General features: G+C 38.5%; 1 protein-coding gene across 1 annotated transcript in view; it reads right to left on the reverse strand.

The window, feature by feature from the left end:
* lin7a (lin-7 homolog A (C. elegans)) overlaps positions 1–24,704 on the reverse strand; it is a 58,665-nt gene extending 33,961 nt beyond the window's left edge. Inside the window, exons 1-2 of the mRNA XM_059325875.1 lie at positions 24,644–24,704; positions 628–746 (exon numbers count right to left, since the gene is read on the reverse strand). Coding sequence (XP_059181858.1) covers positions 628–746; positions 24,644–24,680 — 156 coding nt within the window. The 5' untranslated portion in view covers positions 24,681–24,704. The remainder of the gene's footprint in view (positions 1–627; positions 747–24,643) is intronic.
* Between the last annotated feature and the right edge of the window lie 1,383 nt (positions 24,705–26,087).

Genomic DNA, 26,087 nt, shown 5'->3' on the forward strand with positions numbered 1-26,087 from the left:
CAACTTCATAAAACTTATAGTGTCACTCCTGTTATGTGTTCGACAAGAACCTGCTGTTGTTTTGTATTTCCCACCCATGTTAAGTGATTTCTTCACAGAAAGTGATGCATTATAGTTTTGCAATGAAAAGAAAAGTATTAAGGGGACAGTTCAGGCTTTGGTGTTTTAAACAGTAAGTTCGGATTCACCAAAGCCACACAATAACCCAAACAAACTAACCAGTAGACAAGCAACTCCTGCTTTTTCTGCAAGGTCAAATTACAGTTTTGGTCAAGGGAGTCTGGTAGATTTGAAGAGAGCATAACAACTTCAGTCCCAGTCAGAAGTACCTCCAGTAGAAGTGCGGCATACAGTCCAAACTATTGCTTTAAAATCTTGACACAGCAACCATGACTAAACAGGTGAAAGAGCAACAACTTCATCAACAATATCTCCAAGGAAAAAAACATCCCCGTAGCGAGAACAGTGATTGATTGCGAGAGCAGTGCAACAAGCAGTGTGAGAAAGGTCATCATAAAAAAAAAAAGGTAGAAAATAAAAATAAATGAATAGTCTCAAAGAAGAGAAAGAATGATGAGTCATGGTGGCGTTCACGGACGAGCAACTCCCCCCTTGTCAGTGACTCACCTCCCTGATGGCCGTGCAGAACTCGCTCTGAAGGACCTTCTTCAGAGACTGGAGCTTGTGACCGGGCACGTCACCTGACTCCTGCAGCTTCTCCAGCAGCTCGATAGCCCTGGCAACATCTGGGACAGAGAGAGGGACAGAGGACGTGAGTGTATGCACGTGTGGGACGCTCATGCCAAAGGGGACAGAGGGAAAAAAATGCCCCATTCAATTACATTAACAGTACAGCCAGCACACGAGAAAGGCGCCGAAGCGAATCAATGGGTGGGATAATGGAAATAGACTGAGTCAAGGCCAGCTGGGGCAAGAAAGATAGAATAGCAATCCCATCCATGGATCGTTTGCATTGGCTTAGCTATATGCATGAGAATAAGGGAGAGAGGGAAATAAGTCAGGAACTCATTTGTTCAAAGGTAACACTTTCTGGTAAGAGTAGGCACCAGCGGGCATTACAAAGCATTTACACTAAACCTAAGCCTTAAGTTAGAGGCTGTGACTCTGGGGTCTACTGAGCTCTCCTCCCCTAATTAGCTTGAGCTCGATGAATCCGCCAAGTTGGCTGATTAATTTCTTGCCCTCTGAAACTGGCAGACCAAATAGAGATACATAATGGAAGGGGCGGGAAGTGATTTGGTACTCAATCACTGGACTTGGACTGTTGGGTCAATAACATGTTTTATTCAACTTGTGTGTCGAGAGACCTGCGACCACACAGCAGGGAGATGACTGGTGCAGTTTTACAGTGGAGCTGTGGACTTATACTGCATTCCAGTTTCACATTAAAATATAATGATGTGGCTTGCTGTTGCATGTACCCCATGATAGGGGGTGTAGCTACTGAATGTTTTTTATTATTGGTTAACCTGTTGATTATTTGATCAACCCTTTATCATTTCACCTATAAAATAGTGAAATCACAGGTTCCCAGACACACACAGATTTATTAAGATGGTTTATTATGTTTAAGTGGCAACCTCCATGTCTGAAAAACTCCTTTGACCTGCATTCTTTCTAATGGCCAGCAGAGGGCGACTCCACTGGTTTCAATAAGAAGTCAGATTGGATAGATATCAATGGAAAAATGACCAAAATGCTAAACATTGACTGTTTTTTTTAGTGTTTTCTTAAATTAGTGCACTATTTTTAAACAAATTGGTCATTTGGAACACCGTTAGTTTGCAAACAGTTGCTTATGGAAGAATATTAGTATTCATCTAGAGTTGTGTTTCTGTCCACTTGACTAATGTAAATCCAATATTTACTTTCCTTTTAGCTCTGTCTCTTTTCTCCAGTGGTATGTCCTTGTAATGTGCCTTAAACCTGCATTCTTTCTAATGGCCAGGAGAGGGCGACCCCACTGGTTGCAAAAAGAAGTGAGATTGGATGGAAGTCTATGAGAAAATGACAGAGATGCCAAGATGTCGTTTTCTTAGTTCTTTCTTAAATTATTCCACTACTCTTAACTTTAAACATTACTATACACAGGGAAATTAGTCGTTAGTAACACCCCTAGTTCGCAAACAATTTCTTACGGATCAGTGTTAGTACGTACTCTTCTTTAAACTCTATTTACTTGTCTTCTTTTAACTCTGGTGGCAAGTAATATAAAGGGAAAGAGGTCTTTTTCGCTCCACTGGCTTTTGTTGTCCAAGTGAAGTCCATGTAAAATTGCCTTAAACATGCATTCTTTCTAATGGCCAGCAGAGGGCGACTCCACTGGTTGAAAAAAGATGTCCAAATGTATAGAAATACATGAGAAAATGCCCCAAGTGTTAACAGTTTAAACATTTTTCTTATTTTTAGACTATTCCTCTAATCTAACTCTAAACTTCTGCATAAATGTCAGGGAAATTAGTCGCTATGAACACCCCTAGTTTGCACACAATTGTTTACGGAGCAGTATTAGTATTCATCTAGAGTTGTGTTTCAGTCCACTTGACTAATGTAAGTCCAATATTTACTCTCCTTATAACTCTGTTTTACTTGTCACCAGCTCCTGAGGGCAATATTTCACTTTACTCCACTATGTTTAACAGCTTGTCCACCCCTTTTTACATAATTTGAGCCATTGTCAATGTAAAAATATTGATTACAGCAGCTTTAAACACTCACAAAGTTTAGTTTTCAGCTTTTGAATCAATCTTATTCGCATCCCTTCCACAGTTTATTTAATTATATTACTGTACATTATTTCCCACCAGCAAACAGAACGCCCACATTGTATTTGACTGACAGCTTGGCTGCTGGTTAAGATTCATGTCACTCCACTGAGCAACAGCAGCATCTTTTCTTTTTTTCTTTTTTTTAAGCCTTCCACAACCACAGCCGTGTTGAGTGGCCCCACAGGGACTGATCGATACAGAACAGGCACACACACATTCTCTACATTACTGTACATGTGTTCTGCATCAGCCATACATGCTTGTGCTTCATATGTAGGCAGGAAAAATTGGGATAAACAACTTGTTTTCCTCAGAAATAGTGTATACCAGTCGATAAAAAACGATTTAGATAATAAAAATGACAAAATAAGTTCCTGCTTATATTGAAACAGTTGTTGGATGCAGCCCTAATGACAAACACTTTTCATCTGAAGGACTATTTTCTACAGTAAAATAAAGGAATCTATATATATCATCATAGAGCAGGGGTAGTTGTAACAACGAGTAAGTAAATACAAACTGACTTATCATTTTCTGCACACAGTCATCTCACTACGAGCGAAATCAGTGTCTCTTTTCACAGTACACAGTGATAAATCGTGCGTAGGGGCATCACATTCACACACACTGATATTGAATTCTGAGAATATGGGAGTAACTCAATAAAGCAGACAGCAGACAGAGGAGCTTTTACTGTTTGCAGACCTGTGGGAGACAAAGAAAAAAGAAATAGTCTCCAGCTCTGAAGGCCATAAAAAAGAAAATTTGGATCGCAGTAAGATCGCTCCCTTTATTACATTTTTGCCTTTATACTACATGTGCAGACAATGAGCACAGAGATCCAATCCTTGTTTCTATTTCAAGCGCGCTGTAATAAAGTACTGAGGATTACATTGATCTGCTCGAAATTGCAAGTTCAGTTCCCATCGAGACCGGTTACGGCTCGCGAGAGCTGGTCCGGCGGGAGTTGTATTGGCAGACGAGAGCTGGCAATGGTGCGAGTCATCACAATGATGCTAATCAGCCATTAATCAAACGAGTCCACTTAGAGTCTCATGGAAAGGTGGAGACTGGAATGTGTATGAAATTACACACGTTAAGTATAACTGCCTTGGCATCAGTTCGACACAACTGATTGTCACACCTGCTTGTCTTTCCCCAATTAACCTTTAGCTAAGCACCGCCCCCGATAGTCGTTACTGCTGCGCCTGTCAAGCTCTATGTTCTTGCACAAAAAATATTGCGATTTATAATGATAATGCTACAGATTTGCCACGGGTCATTGATTTAATTTAGACAGTGATAGATGAGGCAGACTTGTGAATTGTAGCTGATGATTTTGCTAGAAATCTGGGTAAATGAGGCCCAAACTATCCGTATGAAGCTATCGCTAACGGTTATTCATACAGTACTGGTTTCAGAGGATGACTGACAACTTGCGGATCCTTTGCCCTTTATGCAAAAATACACAATGATGTTTAGTTTGCGCACCCTTGTGTGAACTCTACAGTGAGCCCAAACCTAGCTTGATAAAGAGACAGTTGAGGCATTTACAAAAACATCCAAGATGGCTTAATGTGTTGAAGCATTATCTTTAAATTGTGATGCGAAAAAAAGCACTTGATGCCTCTTTACACATAAATGATGCCTCGCACGGGGCACCATTGATGTGGGGTTTTTATTTCTCTTAAAATTTGTTTGCAGATATATTGATGCTACACCATCACAGCTCATCTCTAAACGCTGTAGTTCCATTACACTTGTCAAACAATTGGCTCCATATCACAGTTAAAATGAGCCCTATCTTTGCAAAATTAAAATGCTGCTTTCATAAAAACATCAACACAAATAATCCAATAATATATTTAGAATATATAAAACAATCTGAGTGGGTCCATTCTGCATAACGAGTACTTTTACTTTTTATAATTTAAGATAATTTTGATGCTGATACTTTTGTACTTAAAACTTAAGTATTTGTATTTTACTTAAGTAAGTTTTAAATACAGGACTTTTACTTTTTGTGGAGTAACTTCAGAGTGTGGTATTAATACTTTTACTTCAGTAAGGGATTTGAATTATTTTTCCACCTCTGGTTAGCACATGGGAGATGTTAACTTTCAGGACTTCTTGCTATTTTGGCCCAAATCATGATTCTTTTCCCCCCATAAACCTAACAAAGGACAAAGGACTTTCTGCTAGAAATACCTGAAGGCTTACTTCTCCCAACAGTTTGCAGCAATTAGCTTTTACTTTATCAACAACTCCAATACTCTAGCTTGCAACTCCTGGTCAAACTGGCCTTGTAACACATAAGGTGTTGGCAGGTTTAATGCACAATAAGTAAACATACAATCCATTATATGAACCCTATACAGTATGAACAAATGTGCAGCCTACTGATACTAAAATTACCCCAAAACGTGCATGCACCAATCAGTTGCAGAGTATTTCCATTTTGTTAATTCTTTAGTAGACTTCACAATGCCCTTTAGATGTGCCATATCCAATTTCCCCCCCAATCTGCTGCAATTATGTTCTCTGACCTCACACCTATCGGCCCATATGTGCCTTAAATTGCATAAACTGAAAACAGCTTAAAACATTTTTGACCATTTTTCATCTGAGCCCTTATGCCCCCACATCTTTTCAACGGAAAGTGATGCCCTTGGTTGGCGTTATTTGTTGGCCATCTGGAATATCATACTCATATCTGAAACATAAATCCACCATAGAAAGGTCTTAAAAAGCAGATATTCTGCTAAGTATTCTATATTAATATTTTCTATCAAGGTGCATGGGTCATCTTTTTCTCTATATGCCTTAACATCAAGAAACATAGATTCTGAATAGCTTGTAATGAGCTGGTACATTTCCAAGCAGCAAGGGCGTCTGTCTCAGAGGTTTATGAGCATTTCTGTCTCATTAAACGGAGGTCAGGGGCCATCCAGGAAAGATTTTTTTCCTCCCTCTGTGCCGTTATTTGCCTTCACATGCTCATTAGCACCATTTTCTTTATCCACATCAAGGACTTCGACGATCCGTTTGGAAGTTAACTTCAAAGATTGATATTGCAGACAGTTTTGGGGGGTTGCTTTCATCTCACTGATCATAAGTGATGGCTGCCCATTTCCTGATATAATCTCTCTAACTTGAATTTGGGTGATTTCAAATTTCATCATCTTTGCATCAAACAGAGGAGCCTCCCAATTAAATCATCCAATTTTACTTAGATGTGCAACTATTGTAATAACTGTAAATCCTGTCAATGCATGTCATGTTTTATCCCAATTTTAAAGTACAGGGACACAGAAAAAGATGATTATAGGTGTCTGCACAAAATGAGTAGTAATAAGTGGTAATCATATAGCTCTCTGGTTCACACTGAGCAGCTCAGAGGTAATGAAATGTCTGCTGGCACTGTATTGTCACATTTTCCCTTTACTGCCTCCAGTGATATCAAATCTCTGTGAAGATTTTCTGCTTTGCTGTCACACTGTTTTTTTATTCGCACCGGGGTGAGAAAAATGTGTAAACAAATCAAAGTATGATCTCAGTGTTGCATGAAAACAGGTCTGATAAACTGGCACATGTCTGCTGGATTAGTTCTCGCACATAATATACTCTCCCTTTTGTTTGTGTCTTCAGCTCTGAGCCACACGGATTTAAGCAAAAGTGTCCCGTGAGTGCACTCGAATCCCCACTGCTCTGCAATCCTGATGTGAAAGTGGGACGTCAGATGAGCCTGTGTGACTGATCAGAGAGGTGTAAGAAAAAAAAAAAAAAAAAAACCCTGGGGAAGAGGCATTGAGAGGTGATTTTGCTCCATTACAGCAGCAAAAATGCCTGCAGGGCATCTAAGTTGCATCAATTTACAGGAAAAGATTCAGATGTGCAGTGAAATGACATATTACATTACCTAATAGTCTGGCAGTGAGAGGGAGGACAAAAAAAGCTCCTGGATGACCCTTTGAACTCGCTGACGTAACGGCAGTGAAAGACCACGCTCGTGTTGTGTTGTACCTTCAGAGGCTGACACAGCTGAAGATAACACTGAGTGTGCACTCAACACCCACAGAGTGTGACTGTTATATGCAAAAGTCTGAATATCTTCAGCTGGAGGGGAATACAGGCAATATGATCCCACCTGTGACTAACCAACTCTCTGTGCAATAACAGCATGCACCGCTGGATTTAACACTTTTACAATATGTCATGAATAAATAATAAAATGCATTTTAAGCCGTGCAATTATACAGATCTTAACAGTGGTGTAGAGCAAGCACTTGTTTTCATATTATCCCGCTTTATAATTACACTTCAGACTCTTAAGAGCTATAGTTATTGGTTACTTTACACAACAGAACGTGTGACCTTATAAAATACTAAGATATACTTAGATTCACTAAGCATAATAAGCACTTTGCCTGTGGTCATTTATGCATATTTTTAAGCTAATACTTACTATATACTATATATTTTTAATCAAGTAAACATTTGAATTGAGACTTTACTTGTAACAGAGTATTCGTACACTGTGGTATAACTATTTTTACTTCAGTAAATCATCTGAAAGCTTCTTCCACCACAGATTTTAAGGCAGCATTAGGACTGACTTCATTAGTGGTGGAACATTTGTATTTAGGGGACTTGTATTTCACACAAAAACCTTTCATTAGATGCCACTTTATGCTTTTTACCCTGATACATTTATTTGACAGGTAGTTATTGGTTACTTTACACAAAAACATGTTGTGATCTTATAAAATATTTAGATATAGTTAAATTCACTAAACCAAAAGTATTGATAATCCCAATATATCACTGCCAGAGGTCATTCTGCATAATGAGCACTTCTACTTTTGGTGCGAATAATCATAAACTTTTACTCAAGTAAACATTTGAATGGAGATTTTACTTGTAACAGAGTGTTGTCACACTGTGGTAGCTCTATTTTTACTTTAGTAGATAATTTGAATACCACTTCCACCACAGATTTTAAGCCAACATAATAATAATAATAATAATGATAATAATAATAATAATAATAATAATAATAATAATAATAATAATAATAATAATAATAATAATACATTTTATTTATAGGGCGCATTTCAGGGTACTCAAAAACGCTTTACAGTTAAAACAGTTAAAATGCAGTTAAAATAAAAACAAACTATTAAAATGAACATTGTTCACACATTGAAAGCAGTTTTGAACAAGTGAGTTATGAGTTGTTTTGAAGGTTATGTATCTGAGCAGTCCATTCACCTTCAAAATACTTCTCACATAACTTCTGACTTCATAAGTGGTGGAACAATTGTATTATGGGTACTTGTATTTTACACAGAAACTTTCTTTTGATGCCACTTTCTGCTTTTCACTCTGTTTCATTTATTTGCAGGCACAGTTACTGGTAACTTAAATAAAACTAGAATTGCCACCAGCCAAGTTGCAGTTTACATCCATTCCTCTCTAGACTCATATGAAGTCATGACAGCAGACAGTGTTTCAAATATAGATGCTGCTTCAAAGACACTTCTAAAAATTGGATGCTTCACACACACATCTTCAACCCGACAGCTCAGAAATTCTATACAATCCCCACAGCATCAAGATGGGCACCCAGGACTAGTGTAGCTGACCAAAAGTCTCCCATTCTGTTCCTGATTTTCTGGTGTTAATAAATGCCCACAAAAATGTTTTTGCAAATCATTATGATGTAAAAGTGAAGCTGACCTTTGGATATAAAATGGCATTAATTCAGCATTTTATCATACTAGACATTTTATGTAAAATGTAAAATAGCATATGAATTCTTGATTTATGGCCAAATAAATACTTTTTGAGGTCACCATGACCTTGATTTTTGACCTATGACCTTTTAAAATCCAATAAGTTCATCCGTGAGTCTGGACGTTTGTGCCAGATTTAAAGAAATTCCCTTTCGACATTCCTGAGATATCATGATCATGAGAATGGGTCACAGTACAGTGACCAAAATATTTTTCGTGCATGAAGCACAGCTGATTGCAATAAACATAAATTTGATTATTTTACACTTGATGTGACTTCTCATACATTTGCCACCATGTCATATAGACAATATTGTTGATAATTTGAACATTTGAATATTTATTTCTGTCATATTGGCCAGTATTGCTGCATTTGCTGATTTTTTTGGCCACTTGGAAGCAGCGTAAAACAAGCTGTGCACACATAAAGTTGTTATGACCAACTTGTTCGCAGACAGTTGCCTATTTATACAATCCAGCAGACACAGAGCTGCATTAACATTCACTTGGAGCTGCGTCTCCGGCCACCTGATGAATGTAAATTAAATATTGACTCTCCTTTAGCGCTGGTTTTGGATCTCCGGTGACTCCTGAGGGAAATATCTGGCTCTTTAGATTCTAAATGCTCCACTTTGTCCATCAGCTAGTCGCTAACTGTGTCTGCCTGCTGTTTGTTGCTGAGTAATAGTGTAGGAGCTTTTTCTTTGGCTGAGAGGGAAGCAAATCACAAGGTTTTGAGCCATAAAACCAAACAATGCGCTAAAAGAGAGCTAGGGAGAAAAGTGAAGTCAGCTGATGATACCATCATTAAAACTTTTCGCTGTGGTTGTTTGACTAGTTAAAAATAAAATGGCACTGTTGTCAGTTGTTTCGCTGTCAGGAAATGTCAGTGGGGCTGTAAAGTTTGTCACACACTAATTTGTAGACGGAGTGCGGCCTAGTTAGCCAGTTAGCTTGTCTCTCTGAGCAGCTGTGCGCTCTCTTCCCAGCAAAGTAACGGTCACTCTGTTACTCACAGGGACAGTTGGATGTGCCGGCCAACTATTCGGCTCATTTTCTGTAACCAGTGAAGCATGAAAGTGTGGTTTGAATAAGAAGCTAGCTAGCTAGCTAACTAGCCAGCAGCTAGTTGGCTAGTTAGCATGCTAATTCCACCACACTTTCATGCTTCACTGGTCACAGAAAATGAGACAAACAAAGATGTAATGCCACTCATTTGGTTATATAATTATGCTGTGGGTGAAGCATGAAGCTGCTAAAATTTTTCTCATTTGGTGGCTGTCTCTGTCGCCATGCTTCTTTTCTACTGGTTTGGTCATTACTGCAAAATCCCTCCTCTGCGACTTACATTTAGTCATTAAGCAGATGCTTTTATCCAACACAACTTACAGAAAAAGGGAAACAATCAAGGTATAGTGCGATAAGAGCCATTAGTGCAGCAAAAAGTGCTAGTGAAGATTATTTAAGGAGTAGAGTTGTCGTGTGGTGCTAGGAGAGAAGGTACTCTCTGAAGAGCTGGGTCTTCTGAGTTTTTTAAAGGTAGAAAGGGACGCCCCGGCTCTGGTAGGAACTGGTAGTGCGTTCCACCAACCAGGAACAACAAACGCAAAGAGTTTGGACTGTCTTGAACAAACGGGTGGCAGAGCCAGGCACCGTTCATTGGGAGAGTGCACAAGTCCGTTGATATGAAAGTTTATGCAGAAGTTAGCCTGCTACAACAGGTTGCAATGGCACTGTACACATAGAAGGGCGACTATAACCATCCTGCTATGCTGATACATATGGGAACGTCCATTCTAGTCATTTAATTTCTACAGGTAGTTAGCACTTTCGCCTCACAGCAAGAGGATCGCAGGTTTGAATCTTTTGTGTGGAGTTTGCATGTTCTCCCTGTGTCAGCGTGGGTTCTTCCTCCCATAATCCAAAGACATGCAGCTTAGGTAAAATTGGTGACTCTAAGTTGCCCATAGGAGTGAATGAGAGCATGAACGGTTGTCTGTCCCTGTGTCTGCCCTGTGATAGTCTGTCCAGGGTGTACTCCGCCTCTCGCCCAATGTCAGCTGAGATCGACTCCAGCCCGAGACCTGAATTCATATGAGCAGTTAAGGATAACAAATGAATGAACGTATAGTCATTTGATACATTGTTACACAAAAATATTAGTTATGCCCCTCTAACCTCGGTTATTATCTGGCAGCTCCTCACTCTCGTGACATTCCCGAGCCTGATTTCTGCCCTGTGGTTATCCGAGCATTTCTCACCTCTCATCATCACCTGCCACACCCAGCTGCACAGCTGTTCCCAACAGTCTCATCATCCCTCAGTATTTATACCTGCCCGTTCTCTCTCTCAGCTCGCCATCAGAGCATTCTTGTCCCTGCCTGCCTGCCTGTCTTGTTATGTCTTTGCCTTCTTGTCCTGCCTGTTCCCAACCCCCGGCTTTTCACCATGGACACAGTAAACCCTGCTTGTTTGCCTCACTTGTGCATATATACTGTAAGTCCGTGTGACTGAGCTACTAAAGAGGTAAAATATTTAAGTACTTAAGCCACTGCTGGACTTCACACTTACCTATTTCACTGAAAATTAGTATTCAGATCCTTTACATAAGAAAAAGTACATTCAACAGACTGTTAAAATACTCTGTTACAAATAAACTTCCTGCATTGAAAATGTAACTGAAGTACAATTATCCATGTAAGTATAATCAGGAAATATTACTTAATGTGTTAAAAATAAAAATTACCTAATGATTATTTTTTATTACTGATAATTCTGCTGATTATTTTCCTCATTAATCTACTGATTGTTGGGTTTGTAAAAACTCGAAAAATAGTGAAAAATGCCAAAAGTGACACTGTCACAATATTTGTTTCAAACCAACAGAAAAAACCTTTAAAACAGTTTTTAAAGTAAAATTATTAAAAAGAAAAAAAAACAGCAAATCCTAATTTTTATGAAGCCAAAACCATGAATTGTTTTTTGATATGAAAAAGTATTCAAAATCGTTGCAAATTAATCTTTTGCAAATTGACTGATTAATTGAATAATAGTTTCAGCTGTTTAAACAGTTGAATAATCACAAAAAAACATCACATTTTATAAAACCATGTATTTTATGTACAAAAATCGTAAAAGTTTGTAAAAAAAAAATTTGTAAAAGTAGGTAAAGCTCTTAAACAATTGTAGTGCGGCTAAAAAAACAATATTTGCCTCTGGGATATAGCGGAGGATAAGTTTTAAAGGCAAATACCTGATTAAGTACCTTGAAAATACTGTGAAGATAAATCAAGTCCAGCCCTCAAGTTCTTTATCGTGCTGCTTTGACTTTAATCTCAACCCAGAGACCTCCAGTTTTGCGCTCCGGAGGATTCAGTAGGACCAGATGTGTGCAACATCTGTACACCTTTTTACATCCGCCTCAGTGAAAACTATATATGCTCCTCGCTGACAGCTGCAAGTCTACCAAATTTAGCATATCTCTGAAGCAAACAGACTGCATGCAATTAGGTCATTCTCACTGTGTAGTTTGACAGATTCTTCTCCAAAGGAGGAGAAAAAAGGGAGCTGATGCTGCTGTATCTAAATGAGGATTTCTTTTTTAAAGCACGGTGACACAAGGAAAAAAAAATCTCTCTCTCTCTCTCTCATTATCTGCCAAGAAAAAAAGCTCCGGGAAAAACACACCGAGATATATCGCAACGTGCAAATGAAAATCATGAGTCGTAATTTCACAGCATCTTTGGACGTCTTTGAGGAGTTGATGACACCGGTGGAGATCCTGTCAGCAGTTAATTTCCCTCTGCTATACTTAGTATGAGGGCATTCTCATTAGGCATACTTAATGATTAAATGAGCTAAGTTTAATGCGAGTTTTTTAATTACGACATTGTCAGGACTTTACTAATACTTTCTCTGAACAAAGTTTTTATTGTGTGCTCATGATGGAATCACAATATTGCTCATTAATGTTAAATGTAATATTTATACGGCCGACAGATTTTTACTTCTGCCGTTCGCTCCACATTAATGCTCTCATGCCATCAGTAGAAGGTGTTTTAATATATAAGTCCTGTACCTCTGTGGAATCGGCATAATCATGGCTAGATGCAGGAACAACTCAGAAATCTCTTTTGTGCAGAATAGCAAATATTTAATGACATAAATAAGAAAATAAGAAAAATGCAAGTTGAATTTCTATGATTTTTTTTTTTTTTTTTTAATTGGAATAAAATGGAATTTATGGATGCAATACTTTTCCAAGTACCCACAAGTGTCAGGAATATTGTAAAAATAAAATGAGGTCCCCACATAATAAACATATTGAACTATTTGCATTTTTACAACCTCTACTTCCAACTTCTCCTGTCCCCTCCCCTCAGCTCTGTGTAAACAGCCTGCAGTTCTGTCTGATTTTCAGTGAATATTTGTCACATGAACGTTTCTCTCAGCAGAATCAATCATAACTTCACAGATACAATGAGGAGTGCAGAATTTAATGTTTTTAACAGGATGTAGTTATTCCAAACAATTTATATTTAGCAATGTTTTAAATGAGACATGTAGAAATAATGTGATTTTGACATAAATATCACAATTGTAAGCTTCCTTTTGGTTACTTTTCCTAATTGGAACTTTCTTTACCTTTGATCCATTAAGAGACTGTTGTAAAGTTCAAATTTCAATGATAATGGCTGTTTTTACAGTTTCCTTCTATGATAAAGGGTGAATCTTCGGCGATCTTTTAAAGAAAACATATGTTTCAATCTGCAACGGTGGGCTTCAGAGGGTTAAAAAAATACTTTCATGCAATATTCCTCTTTTTTTCACATCAAGCTGCATAAACATGTTTTATCCTTCTGGTGTCTTCATGTGTTTACCGTGCGAGAAGAGTGGGAAGACAACATCCATTTTGTTTGTCAGTTGCCGAGCAACAGTGTTCACAATCACTTGAACGGCAAACATATAGAGCACTTGAGTTCCCGTGTCGAAAATATGACCTTATGACATCAATTTGAAGCCACAGATGGAAGTGAGGGGAAACAGGCGAGCTAGGAAAACAGTCGATGTTAATGGAGCTCAACCACTCTGACTTTTATTGAAAAATTACTGAGCGTTTGCTACTGTACTTGGATTGAGTGCAACAGGTTCTCCTGCCTCTCTCTCTCTCTCTCTGTGGAGGCTGTGGAAAGGCTTTCTCACTAACTATGGAAGAAATTGTGAAATTCCTTTAACTTAATCCTCAATTTGAAGGAACTGATTCATCTGATTAAATTAGTTATTTACTTTGCCATAAATCAATTTTCCTTAATGAATATACTTGCTGTTAGAATGCTGCTAGACCGTCTCACAATACAGTGTGCCTCCTTTTGTGTGCAGCAAGCGGAGCATGACTGTGACTCATATTGCAAACATTCATAGCTGCAAGAATTTAGGCCTGCTGGCTTTATGTCACCACATCTGATACATAATAACCACTTAATGGCCAAATCAAACCTCTGCATGAGTATGAAAAGCAAACATCACAATAGGGTTGTTCAATATGGTTGTATATACTGTGCAATGGCAGAAATATGTCCAAGGAGAGATCTTGTAATATTGTATAAGATTTGTTTTTGGAGATGATGGGATTTAAAGCCAATTTGACAGTGGAATTACAATTTCCAGGTCATGTTGATGATGCTGTGGGGCCCAAAATTACATTTTCTATGATAAATTGGAATAAGGAATTTAAATATACAACACTTTTCCAAGTGCCCACAAGTGTCGGGAATATTGGGGAATAAAATATGTCTCCACACGCTATACAAATTGAACTATTTGCATTTTTACAACCTCTCAGCCTCTCCTGTCCTCTCCTCTCAGATCTGTGTAAACACCCTGCAGTTTTGTTAAATTTTCAGTGAATATTTGTCACGTGACTGTTCGTCTCAGCAGAATCAATCATGGCTTCACAGTTGGACTGAGGAGCGCAGAATTTAATGTTTTTAAATTATATATACCATATACTCTTCGATGGGAAAAAGAAGTCTGTAAATCAGTGGATACACTATTTTTTAAATCAATTTGGTCCGGTAAGATTTGGAAAGTCAAGAGGAACCGTATGATTAAATCACTTTTAATCTTCATTAAGTCTCTAGTGCGCTTACTCTATGGGCCCTACAGATGTAGAAGAGGAATAGAAGACTCAGGTATTTTTATGCACGTAGAAGTAGAACTTCTTTGGCTTCATGCACCACTGAGCAAATTGCATAGGAGTGAATGGAGCCCTGTCTCAAACACTGATTACACTTCTCTTCATACAGCCATGTTTGGATAGACAGATTGAAGTTGTAGCCTCCATACTGAGCCAGAGGAGACATCCTGTTGTCCTTCAAACCTGTGGAACAGCAAATGAGTATTGCTTTATTTTGGAAGAATTTAAGTTTCATTGTTTTTAATCTTTTGTTTTTAAGTTTTAAGTTGTTTTTGTTTGTAGCCTATTGACATTCCGTATAGTACAGTACCATTATTTTAAACAATTCCTAATTGAATTTACCGAACAGACTCATATTTCCCAATGTAAGAGTATATGGGAAAATGTAATTTTGGGCCCTAGGCATCATCATCATGACTTGGAAATTGTAATTTCACTGTCAAATTGGCTTTAAATCCCATCATCACCAAAAAAAATCATACGGCCACCTACAGCAGGTCACAGTATGCTCTACAGAGTGACGGACTATATTCTACACAAATAAGACACAGATCCAGTGGCTGAGGTAGTATTCAGATCCCTTACTTCAATAAAAGTACTAATGCCACCCTGCAGAATTACTTCACTCGGAGTAAAAGTTCTGCAATCAAAACTTAAAGTATCAGCATCAAAATGTACTTAAAAGTAAAAGTTCTCGTTATGCAGAATGGCCCCACTCAGATTGTTGTACTGTATATGACAACATTGTAAAGATAGGGCTCATTTTAACTACTTAATAAACTATTATGAGGTTTCTTTTCTTTTTTTTTTCAAAAAGTCTTTAATCTTATCGTTAAATGTATCATGTTTTTATGTTAAATCTCGACCTGAAAAGTAACTAAAGCTGTCGGCTAAATGTAATGAAGTAAAAACTACAATATTTGGCTCTAAAATGTAGTAAAGTAGAAGTATAAAGTTACATAAAATGGAAATAGTCAAGTACAAGTACCTTAAGATTTTACTTAAGTACAGTACTTGAGTAAATGTACTTGATCAAATAGCCAAACAGCCTAAAAACACACAAATATATGAACACTAAACTAAACACAGATGATGTCCTCATCAGCAGCGATTAACCCATCACATACAGATGAGCACAATTATTTCTCAGTCCATTTAAGACATCAAATGCAATGGTCCTGTATCAATAAACCAGTTTATAACAACACACACGTGCATGAGCATTCAACGGGGATGGCAAGAATAGCATGCATGCTGGTATCTTTATTCAAGTGAATCAGAGATGAATCACTCTCGTGTATGAATCATACATCAATAATAGCTTTCTTTCACGCATAATCCATGAAGACGAAGACATAAAAATAGAAATGCATGGAAGAAATAGCATATTGTCAATCTTTCCCCTGAGACTTTGAATATCAAGGATATAAATTAAGCTTTAACACTTTAAACTATTCGTTAAAGCCCTAACTTTACAAAAATAAAAAAAAGTGGATTAAGAGCTTCAAATTGAGTCTTTTTCCTGTAACAAAGTGTATTTTTTAATCAGTAAAGTGTTGAATCAGTTATGACTTCTTACATAACAAGTCACATATTTGACGAAAAAGTTCTCTCTCATTATAACTAGCTTTTAAAATCATGATGAACAAAATATTATGTAATCTTATCACAAAGAGACTTATGCTTACCTCATCACACATTCATTATCTGCACACAGAAAGGCCTTTTGAAGTTTATTGTTTTCATATCTTTCTTTAAGAGAATAATAAAATTCAATGCAAAAAAAGAAAGGTGGCATAAAACTATTACGGCCGTCATTGTCTGTGTGGCACTGTATTCTGCAAACTCATTTCCCCTGAGCTCCTCTAACATCAGCCCGTGACTAAAAAAGGTCATCCTCATCATTTGCTGATTAGAGAAAAGGCACAGAGCCGAACAAAGCCACAGTGACACGTAATGAAGGCTTCAGCGCTCGACGAGGCTCCGCAGCATTGTCGTGTGGATGTGCTCTGACTGGGCAGTGCTCCAGTTTCCTGTTACAATTAGTCAATTTTATAACAGTGGCAGAACTGAGCGTAACTCATTTGCAGCACTTAGAAGTGCAGTTTTGACAGAACTGCGGCGATGTAAATAAACACGCACCCGTTCAGAGGCTGAGCTCATTAAAGCATGCGGTCGTGATTAAATCTCTGAAACCTGAAGATCCTCTTTTCAAAACTCTCCCTTAAATGACCTTCCTCTGGCTCCACTCCTACCTTTAATACCCTGAGAGATGCTATCTGGGATGCCATGCATGCTGGAATAAAAATGTCCTGAAAAGGCCTTGCCATCTGCCACCGCCACTTTGACCTGGGCGTCCTTGCTGCCCTTGGCGACTCTGCTGCTAATTCCGGCCATAATAACTGGAATAATCACACTCCGAATGAGTAAAATGGGACGGCAGAGTTTTACCAAACAAGTCCCATGCCAAGAGAATTAGCTCTAATTTGCCCTACTGCGACGATCCCCTCGAAGCACGACAAATAAATCACTCCTTGAGGGCTAATGGCCCCTGTGGGAGCCTGTGGTGAGAGCAGAGACCGAAAACATCCCACTTATTGTCTTCTTCATCCTCTCTAATTACTGGACAGTGGCCCACCAAACAATTAGTCTTAGAACCTTTATTTCTAGGCGGTGAGTTGAGACATCAGTAGCTATGAGTGACAAATTCTCCTCAAATGACCTTCCTGACTCCACTCCTTCCTTTGTACCTAGAGGGATCTATCTGGGATGCCATGCATGCTAGAGTAAAAGGTCATGAAAAGGCCATGTGCCACCTCCACTTTGACTTTTGTGTTCTTTGTGTCCTTGGCAACTCTGCTGTCAACTGTCTCTCCAAGACGATCACTCTAAGAACCTTTATTGCTGTATTAAAGGGAGCTGGGTTGAGACATCTATGGGTGACAAATTCTCCTTAAATGACTTCCTCTGACTCCACTTTTACCTTTTACTACCTGTGAGATGCTATATGTGATGTCATATACATGCTAGAATAAAGGGTACTAAAATGTCCTTGTCACCTCCACTCTGACCCTGGTCTTGTCCCTCCAAGACAATAACTCTAAGAACCTTTATTTTTATATTAAAAGGAGCTTGGTTGAGATATCAACGGCTATCAAATTACCTTCCTCTAACCCCAAAGTGTCCTCTGTGCCCTTGGAAACTCTGCCACCAAGTTTCCTTCCAAGATAATTACTCCAAGAACAGTATTTCTGTTTGAAAAGCTTGGTTGAGATATCAATGGCTATGAGTGACAAATTCTCCTCAAATGTCCTTCCTCTGACTCCAAAGTGTCCTCTGTGCCCTTGGAAACTCTGTCATCAAGTTTCCTTCCAAGTTTCCACTTACTAAAATAAACTTTATTTCTGTTTAAAAGGAGCTTGGTTGAGAACTTTATTTCTGTTTAAAAGGAGCTTGGTTGAGATATCAATGGCTATGAGTGAAAACTTCTCCTCAAATTACCTTCCTCCAACCCCCAAGTGCCCTTGGAAACTCTGCTGCCAAGTGTCCCTCCAAGACGATCACTCTAAGAACCTTTATTTCTGTATTTAACGGAGCTGGGTTAAGATATCACTGGCTATGAGGGACAAATTCTCCTCAAATGACCTTCCTCTGACTCCACTCCTCACTTTGTACCTTGAGAGATGCTATCTGTGATGCCATACAAGATGGAATAAATGTCCTGCCACCTCCACTTTGACCTGCTTGTCGTTTGTGTCCTTGGAAACTCTGCTGCCAAGCTTTCGCCCAACACAATTACTCCAGGAACCTTTGTTTTGGTATTAAAAGGATCTAAGTTGAGATATCAATGGCTTTAAGTGATAAATTATCCTTAAATGACCTTCCTCTGACTCCACTCCTTCCATTGTACCTTGAGAGATGCTATCTTGGATGCCATGCATGCTTGAATAAAACATCCTGAAAAGGCCATGTGTCATCTCCACTTCTATCTCTCCAAGACTATCACTCCTTTGTTTCTGCACTAAAAAGAGCTAGGTTGACATATCAACAGCTATGAGTCAGCTTGTCAGCAAGCTTTCTGGTACAATTTGTCAATTTTCAGCATTTAAAAGTGTAGTTTTGACAAAACAGCAGTGATTAATAAGCATCTGGGATGCCATGCTTGTTAGAATAAAATGTCCTGAAAAGGCCTTTCCACCTGCCACCTGCTCTTTGACCATGGTCTTGCTGCCAAGTGTCCCTCCAAGACTCCAATTACTCCAGGAATCTTTATTGCTATATTAAAAGGAGCTGGGTTGAGCTATTTCAATGGCTACAAGTGACAAATTCTCCTCAAATGACTTTCCTCTGACCCCAAAGTGCCCTTGAAAAACTCTGCTGCCAAGATTCCCTCCAAGAGAATTACTCCAGGAATCTTTATTTCTGTTTAAAAAGAAGGTGAGCTGAGATCAATAGCTACGAGTGACAAATTCTCCTTCAATGACCTTCCTCTATCTCCTTCCTTTGTACCTTTAGAGATGCTATCTAGAATGGCGTGTATGCTGGGAAAAAAAGGTTGTGAAAATGTCTTACCACCTGCTACCTCCAATATGACCTCTTCATGACCCTTGCAACTCTGCTGCCAAGTATCCCTCCAAGATGATCACTCTAAGAACCATTATTTGTGTTTTAAAAGGATGTCATTTGAGATATCAATGGCTATGAGTGACAAATTGCCCTTAAATGACCTTCCTCTGACTCCACTTCTACCTTTTTTTACCCCAGGAGATGCTATCTGTGATGTCATACATGCTAGAATAAATGTCCTGCCACCTCCACTTTGATCTGAGTCTTGAGTGTTCGTCGTGCCCTTAACAACTCTGTCCCTCCAAGACAATTTCTCCAAGAACTTTTATTTCTATATGAAAAGAAGCTGTGTTTGACAAATCAACAGCTATTAGTCAGCTTGTCGGGAAGCTTTCTGGTACAATTAGCCGATTTATAACAGCAGCAGAACTGAGTATAAATCATTTTCAGCACTTAGATGTTCAGTTCTGACAAAACTGCAGTGATGTAAATAAACAGGCCAGATCAGAGGCTGAGCTAATTGAGGCATGCAGTCGTGATCAACTCAAACTCATATTTAAATGACCTTCCTCTGTCTCCACTCCTACCTACCGTTGTACCTTTGTACCTTAAGATACTATCTGGAATGGCATGCATGCTGGAATAAAAAGCCCATCTGCCACCTCACCCACTTTGACCTGGGTGTCCTTGGACAAGTCTCCCTCCAACACATTTACTCTAACAATCTTTATTTCTGCATTAAAAGGCTTTGTGTTGATATGTCAACAGCTATGAGTGACGTCAGCTTGCCAGCAACCCTCTAATCCTTCAAATCTCTGGTGTGACTGCGAGCATGTGATGGGAATAAGGTCTGGCCTCAAATCAGTGAACTCGCCATGATCTCTCAGAGGGAAAACAAGGACTGGGGCAGTAGTGTGCTGCAGATATTCCTTTCAGTCTATTACAGTGAGCCGCAAACTGTACAGAGACTCCACCAAACCTTGACACACAGAGGGGAAGAAAACCAAAAGGAGTCACACTTGAAGGAGCGACGGCTTCTTTCTAGAGTTGCCATTTTGAAGTGATGTTCGACAGCCTCACAGGGAGGCATGCACTGTACAGAAAAGTGTTTTATCAACAGTCAAACTAGCCTCTGTAAGACAGAAAATGATGCAGCTTGTTGCATTCTGTGAAAAGAGCAAGACCCAACTTTTATCAAGTCACTTTCATGCCCTTCCAAAAGCACCGCTCTCTCTTTCTATCTATATAACCAGCACATGAATGCAACAAGGTTACAGCTGTATTTCGGTGTGATCAAAGGTCATTCTGGGAAATTGCAGAAGCCAACAACTGAAGCAGAAGCACTGTAGATAATGTAACACGTTGAAAGGCTGATATTACTTACTGCAGTTTTCTTTTCGTCATACACTGATGCACACTCTAGCATTTTAATGCTCTGATTATGGGATGTAGATATGCAGGCTTTGAGTCTTAATATACTTTAGATGCTAATAATTGTCATCCATCCTTTTTCACAGCTTTTTGGATGGCTATTTTCTATGAAATTGATGTTTTTAGCCACCATGCTAGCAGCACCATTGTTGATCAGTTAGTCCACCACTTAAGCATCTTAACTATTTAATGCATTGCCATGAAACTTTGCACAGACATTCCCGATCCTAAAAAAGCATAAAAAGCCTAGTGACTTCTGTGATCTCCCCATTTTTTCCTACAGTGCCATCATGAGGTTGACATTTGTGGTTATTGAGTAAAATATCTTGACAACTGTTGGATGGATTGCCATGAAATTTGCCAATAAGTTGTCCAATAATTGGGTTTGTGAGCAAAAAGCAGCAAAAAGAATTACTTTCCCCTCAGTCTCAGGTTTAGGCTACTGCGCATTTAGTGCTAATTAGCAAATGTTAGCATGCAGTGTTCCATATCAAAAGTAGTGTAATTCTGGGGAACAAACTTCTCACTTTTTGGTGTGATTTTTGGTTAAAAATCTCTGAAATCTCTATGATATCATTACTGACTTTTATGACAATATGTCAAGCTTGGGATGGCTAATTAGTCTGATATGGTTGAGTTGTTTTTGATTTAGCGAACGCTTGCCATCACAGTTTGGACGAACGTTAGCTTGATGTTATTAGATGTTAAACGTTAACTAGCGTATTCCAAATTCTACTTGTTTGAAGTTACTGATGTTCTCTGGGACAATTCATTAAATGTAAATTAAATGTACCATTTTGCAAATGGTCACAAAATAAGTTGAGGACCTTAGCTAACGTGCCAGCTAACTTAGCGTTAGCCCCTGCTGGCTACAATTTCTCTATGCTAATATTAGCAAGGCTAGAAGATCAAACCATTTGCTTTTGGATTTGTTTTGGAACATGAAACTAATTTAAGACACAACAATGTGGTCATATAGATAAAATGGACCTACACAGACTAAGTAGGGAATCTTAATCTCAAAACTAATCTTAATTACTTGTGATGTAGTTAAACATGACACTTAAGAGTAATAATATGCTCATTATGTGCTTGAGAAGGGGGGAAAATTCCAAGCTCACTGAAAACAACTGAAGCTGAACTGAAATCTCCTTCTGACTTTTAGCTGTAGTGGTCATGAAATCAACTGATAACACCATATGTGAGCCCTGACTTTTAATTAAGCAAACAGTAGTAGCAATTATGTAACTGCGCCCTAACTTAGTCACCATTCTCCCCAGCCCTGGTCACTCATTCTCTGCACGTTTCTCCCAAAATTCCTTGACCGAAGGCGACTGAGATTCACCCAGGATGGCCTCTGATCTCACTGTTTCATATCAGGAAGCCTGTCATCTCTGAGACTTGCCAATTTGTGGTGAAATGCCAGCTCCACAGAGAACTCAGCCTGGTTTTTATAAAATATTCAGGGAGGTTCAAATCCATTGTTCTTGATAGGGAGCTGGAGCTTTCTTATCACAGTCATTTCCTACGACAATAACAGGAAGGCCAGTGATGTAAGATCTTTTCATCCTGCTGTGACCCAACAAGCCAAGTGGGAGCTCTGGAAATGAACATCTCTATCTGTTTCCTCCCAGCGTGTGTTTGACAAACTCACCAACTCAGCAGCTAAAGCCTACTCCCCGCACGAGACGACGCTACCTTTTCATTAGCAATTACAGTGTTTTCGGCAAAGTGGCAGCAGCTGAAAAAAAGAGAGAGAGAGGCAGTAATGTCTCCCTCTCTCTCTCTTTCTGTGTGACGGCTCCTGTGCGAAACTATCATTATAACTGCTCCTGCCATTACAGCTGCCAGCCGCTGACTGGTCGAAATCATGCCACAGCATGCGAATATGGATCAATGCTCGCTGCATACACGCTGAGGTCACGTCTGAATCCCTGCCCCAGCAAATGACTGAGATCAGATAAGGCTGAATGCTGACATTTTACCAAGATGGAATACATTCCTCTTGGCCTCAGTGTTTATCAAAGCTTGTTTATCAGCACAGCTAAGCCCTTTTCTATAATTCTATAGGATGAGTTGGCTTGGGTTGTATTGTTTATCTGTTTGCCTGCTGCAATCTTAGGCTCATTTCATTAACTCTGCATGGTAAAGCACTTCTGCACCCAGCAGATTGTGCATCAATAAAAGCTTGACTGCCCACAAGCATTAAACTTTAGTGAAGAACAAACGGCATGGGGAGGAGAAGAAAATCTAATTTTAATAGCAGAAAATGATCAATTGTTGCTAATTACTTGGATCCCACAGAACAAGTGACACCAGTCAGATTAATTCCTCCACAATCATTCACGCTCCCACCAGATAAAGTGTATTTATAGTCACCTCCTGTGGCTTTGGAAGTGACTGGGGAGCTGATGCTTGCTTTACTTGGCACAGAGGAAATAGCTCCTCTTTCTCTATATTTGACAGCATCCATTTCCCATGCAAGGCTTGCGCAATATTACATTTCACCAGTGGATATGCATTTGGTCGGAATAAGACTGGGAATTGTTCACTTGTGATCTAAAAATAGGCACTTTTAACAAGAAAGTAAAGGGATTTTGAAGTGAGTCAGTGCTTCTCAAGCATGTACATGGGACATTTTGTATTAAAATCTCCCAGTGTTACATCTATGGCATTATTAAGGGCACTTTAAAGCCTGCTTTAGCATCTTTACAATAACTTAACATATTTTGTAGGATAGCAGCTCTTTTTCTTTGAGGAGTTTGAGCCTCTCAAGCACGTACGTACATGGAACATTTTGTGTTAAAAATCTGTATAAAATAGCCTACTATTATACATATATATATATATATATATATATATATATATATATATATATATATATATATATATATAATTATTATTATTATTAAAGGGACTTTAAATCTGCTGTAGTATTGTCCTAACATGTATATAAGATATCAGCTGCTTTCTTTAAGAAGTTTAAGCATGTATGTTAAACATTTTGTCATAAAATTACCCAGATGAAATTACAAAAAGGGGGCTTCAGGGTATTCCTGGGCATCTGTACAATATCCTTAAATGCAATATAGCAGCTCTTTTCTTCAATAGGGAGTAAAACAAATGTAAATTATGCACAATTTCATCCTGGAGGCATTACTACAACATGAATGAGGTCAGTGAATGCAGAAATGTGTGTTTAAGTCACATGGTCAACAATCATCTGAGCTCTTAGTAAACACTACCTGTGGTGCATTAGCAGAAAAGGCTGCCATCTAAATACATGTCATTATAGGCTTTAACTGCAATTTGCTTTTGCACCCTGTGTGTTTCCAACAAGTGCACAAATGCTCACATTTACTACGAAAGCAGGCACCAACCTGTGCTGGCTTGCACCTGCACAATTCAAATACAAAAGTTGCCTCCTATATCACAAAGTGCCAAAGAGAGGGCTTTAGATTTACGCATGGAGAGAAGGGAAAAAAGCGAGCTGTAACGGGATAATATGACCGAGGGGGTTACATAATATAGATGGGAATAAACGTAACACACTGTAAGCCGTGTGAGGGTCTCCATTTGTCAAATAGATGAAGGTGGATTCATGTATGAGCCCGTGAGGAGCTTAACGGAGGAAGCGAGCGCTCCATTCTGCAAAATGCACGGAGAGAGGCTGCACGGTTTTTATTTAGAATAGCTCGAGCGGATAACGAGCCGTGGAAACAATCTGTAGGAAATCCGAGTCGTGCACAAACACCTGGCTCTACAACCGGGTTGCCAGGTCCTAGCTGAAGTTTTACACACACGCACAAAAAAAGAAAAAAAGCCTCAGATGACAAGCAGAAAATGCAAAGCTCCGAGCGCCTTACCTCGATCCAGAGAGAGCGGTTGGACCACTGTCGCCATGACTGCTGTTTACTGGAGACTGGAGAGACTACAAGAGCTGCAGCATCACAGAGAGAGAGAGAGAGAGAGAGAGAGAGAGAGAGAGAGAGGAAGAGAGAGAGAGAAGGGGAGAGCGAGAGAGATATGTTGGGAGTGGTTGGGAGAGGGATTAATCTACCTCCATCCTCATAATATCTCATAACCTGCCATTGTTTGCACAGAAACAGCAGCTTTTTCTGCAAAAAAAAATACACAAATGGCACGATAAAGGCAGCACAGTCCACCACCTATTAGTAACTAAGTACATTTACTCAAGTACTGCAAAAAAAATGTCGAGGTAATTTGGATTGCAAGTTTGACTTTATTACAGTTAATTAACTTAGAGTTTTTAATATCTTTACAAATGAAGATTTTTACATGCAAAAGTCGAAGTGAATTAGTTGATTGACAGGAAATTAACTGGCAGCTCGTTAATCATTTTAGTCAGTTTTCATGCAAAAACTTTCATTATGAGGTTGAAAAATGTTAATTTGACAATTTAAGCAAACTTTGCATATTTAGATTTTTAATTAAAAAATATACACCTACTAAGAAATAGTATATATATTTACAAATTAAACTGCCCAGCAGAATATTACATGTATGATTTACAAATTAATGCATTAATAGTCATAATTCTATAATATACATTTATAATATATATTTATTTCTGTCTTGGAGCCATTCAGCATACTGAGTACTTTTACTTTTAATTCTTTATTTTAATGCTGACAATTTTGATTTAAGTCAAATTTTGAATGCATGACATTTACTTGTAACATTATTTGTTGTAGGAGTATTTCTGGAATGTTGTTTACTTAAAGCAAAAGTACTTTTTCCACCACTGGGCATTTTAGTAGGTAACCCCTAATCATCAACATTTAAAAAAAATGTTTTTAGAAAACTGATTTCTAATGCTCATCACTGGAATATATTGCTTGATATTGCAACTTTTGGTTTTTGCATATTCAGCATTAACAGTTGGTCGAATCCAGTGGTGGAATGTAACTAAGTATATTTACTCAAGTACTGTACTTGCATACAATTTTGAGGTACTTTACTTGAGTATTTGGTAATTTTATACTTCTACTCCACTACTTCTACAAGCTGGCAGAATGTATTACTTTTCAGGACTATGCTCTTGTAACATAAGAGGAGCACAACATGTTTGTCTTCCATTATGAATGTAAATAAAACTAAAATAAAAACTTCATTACCCATAAATCATTATATAAACAAAAATATTAGTTAATTGCACTGGTTATCATTAAACACATGTTCTCATTTTGATATTGCCATATTTTAAAGATCTAATCAAAAATATAATAAAGTAATCCTTTACAATCATGTCATTGCAATGCAATCTGGGCTCATTAAAGTTACTTATTT

The sequence above is a fragment of the Centropristis striata genome, chromosome 22, assembly GCF_030273125.1.
Source record: "Centropristis striata isolate RG_2023a ecotype Rhode Island chromosome 22, C.striata_1.0, whole genome shotgun sequence".
NCBI classification, from domain to species: Eukaryota; Metazoa; Chordata; class Actinopteri; order Perciformes; family Serranidae; genus Centropristis; species Centropristis striata.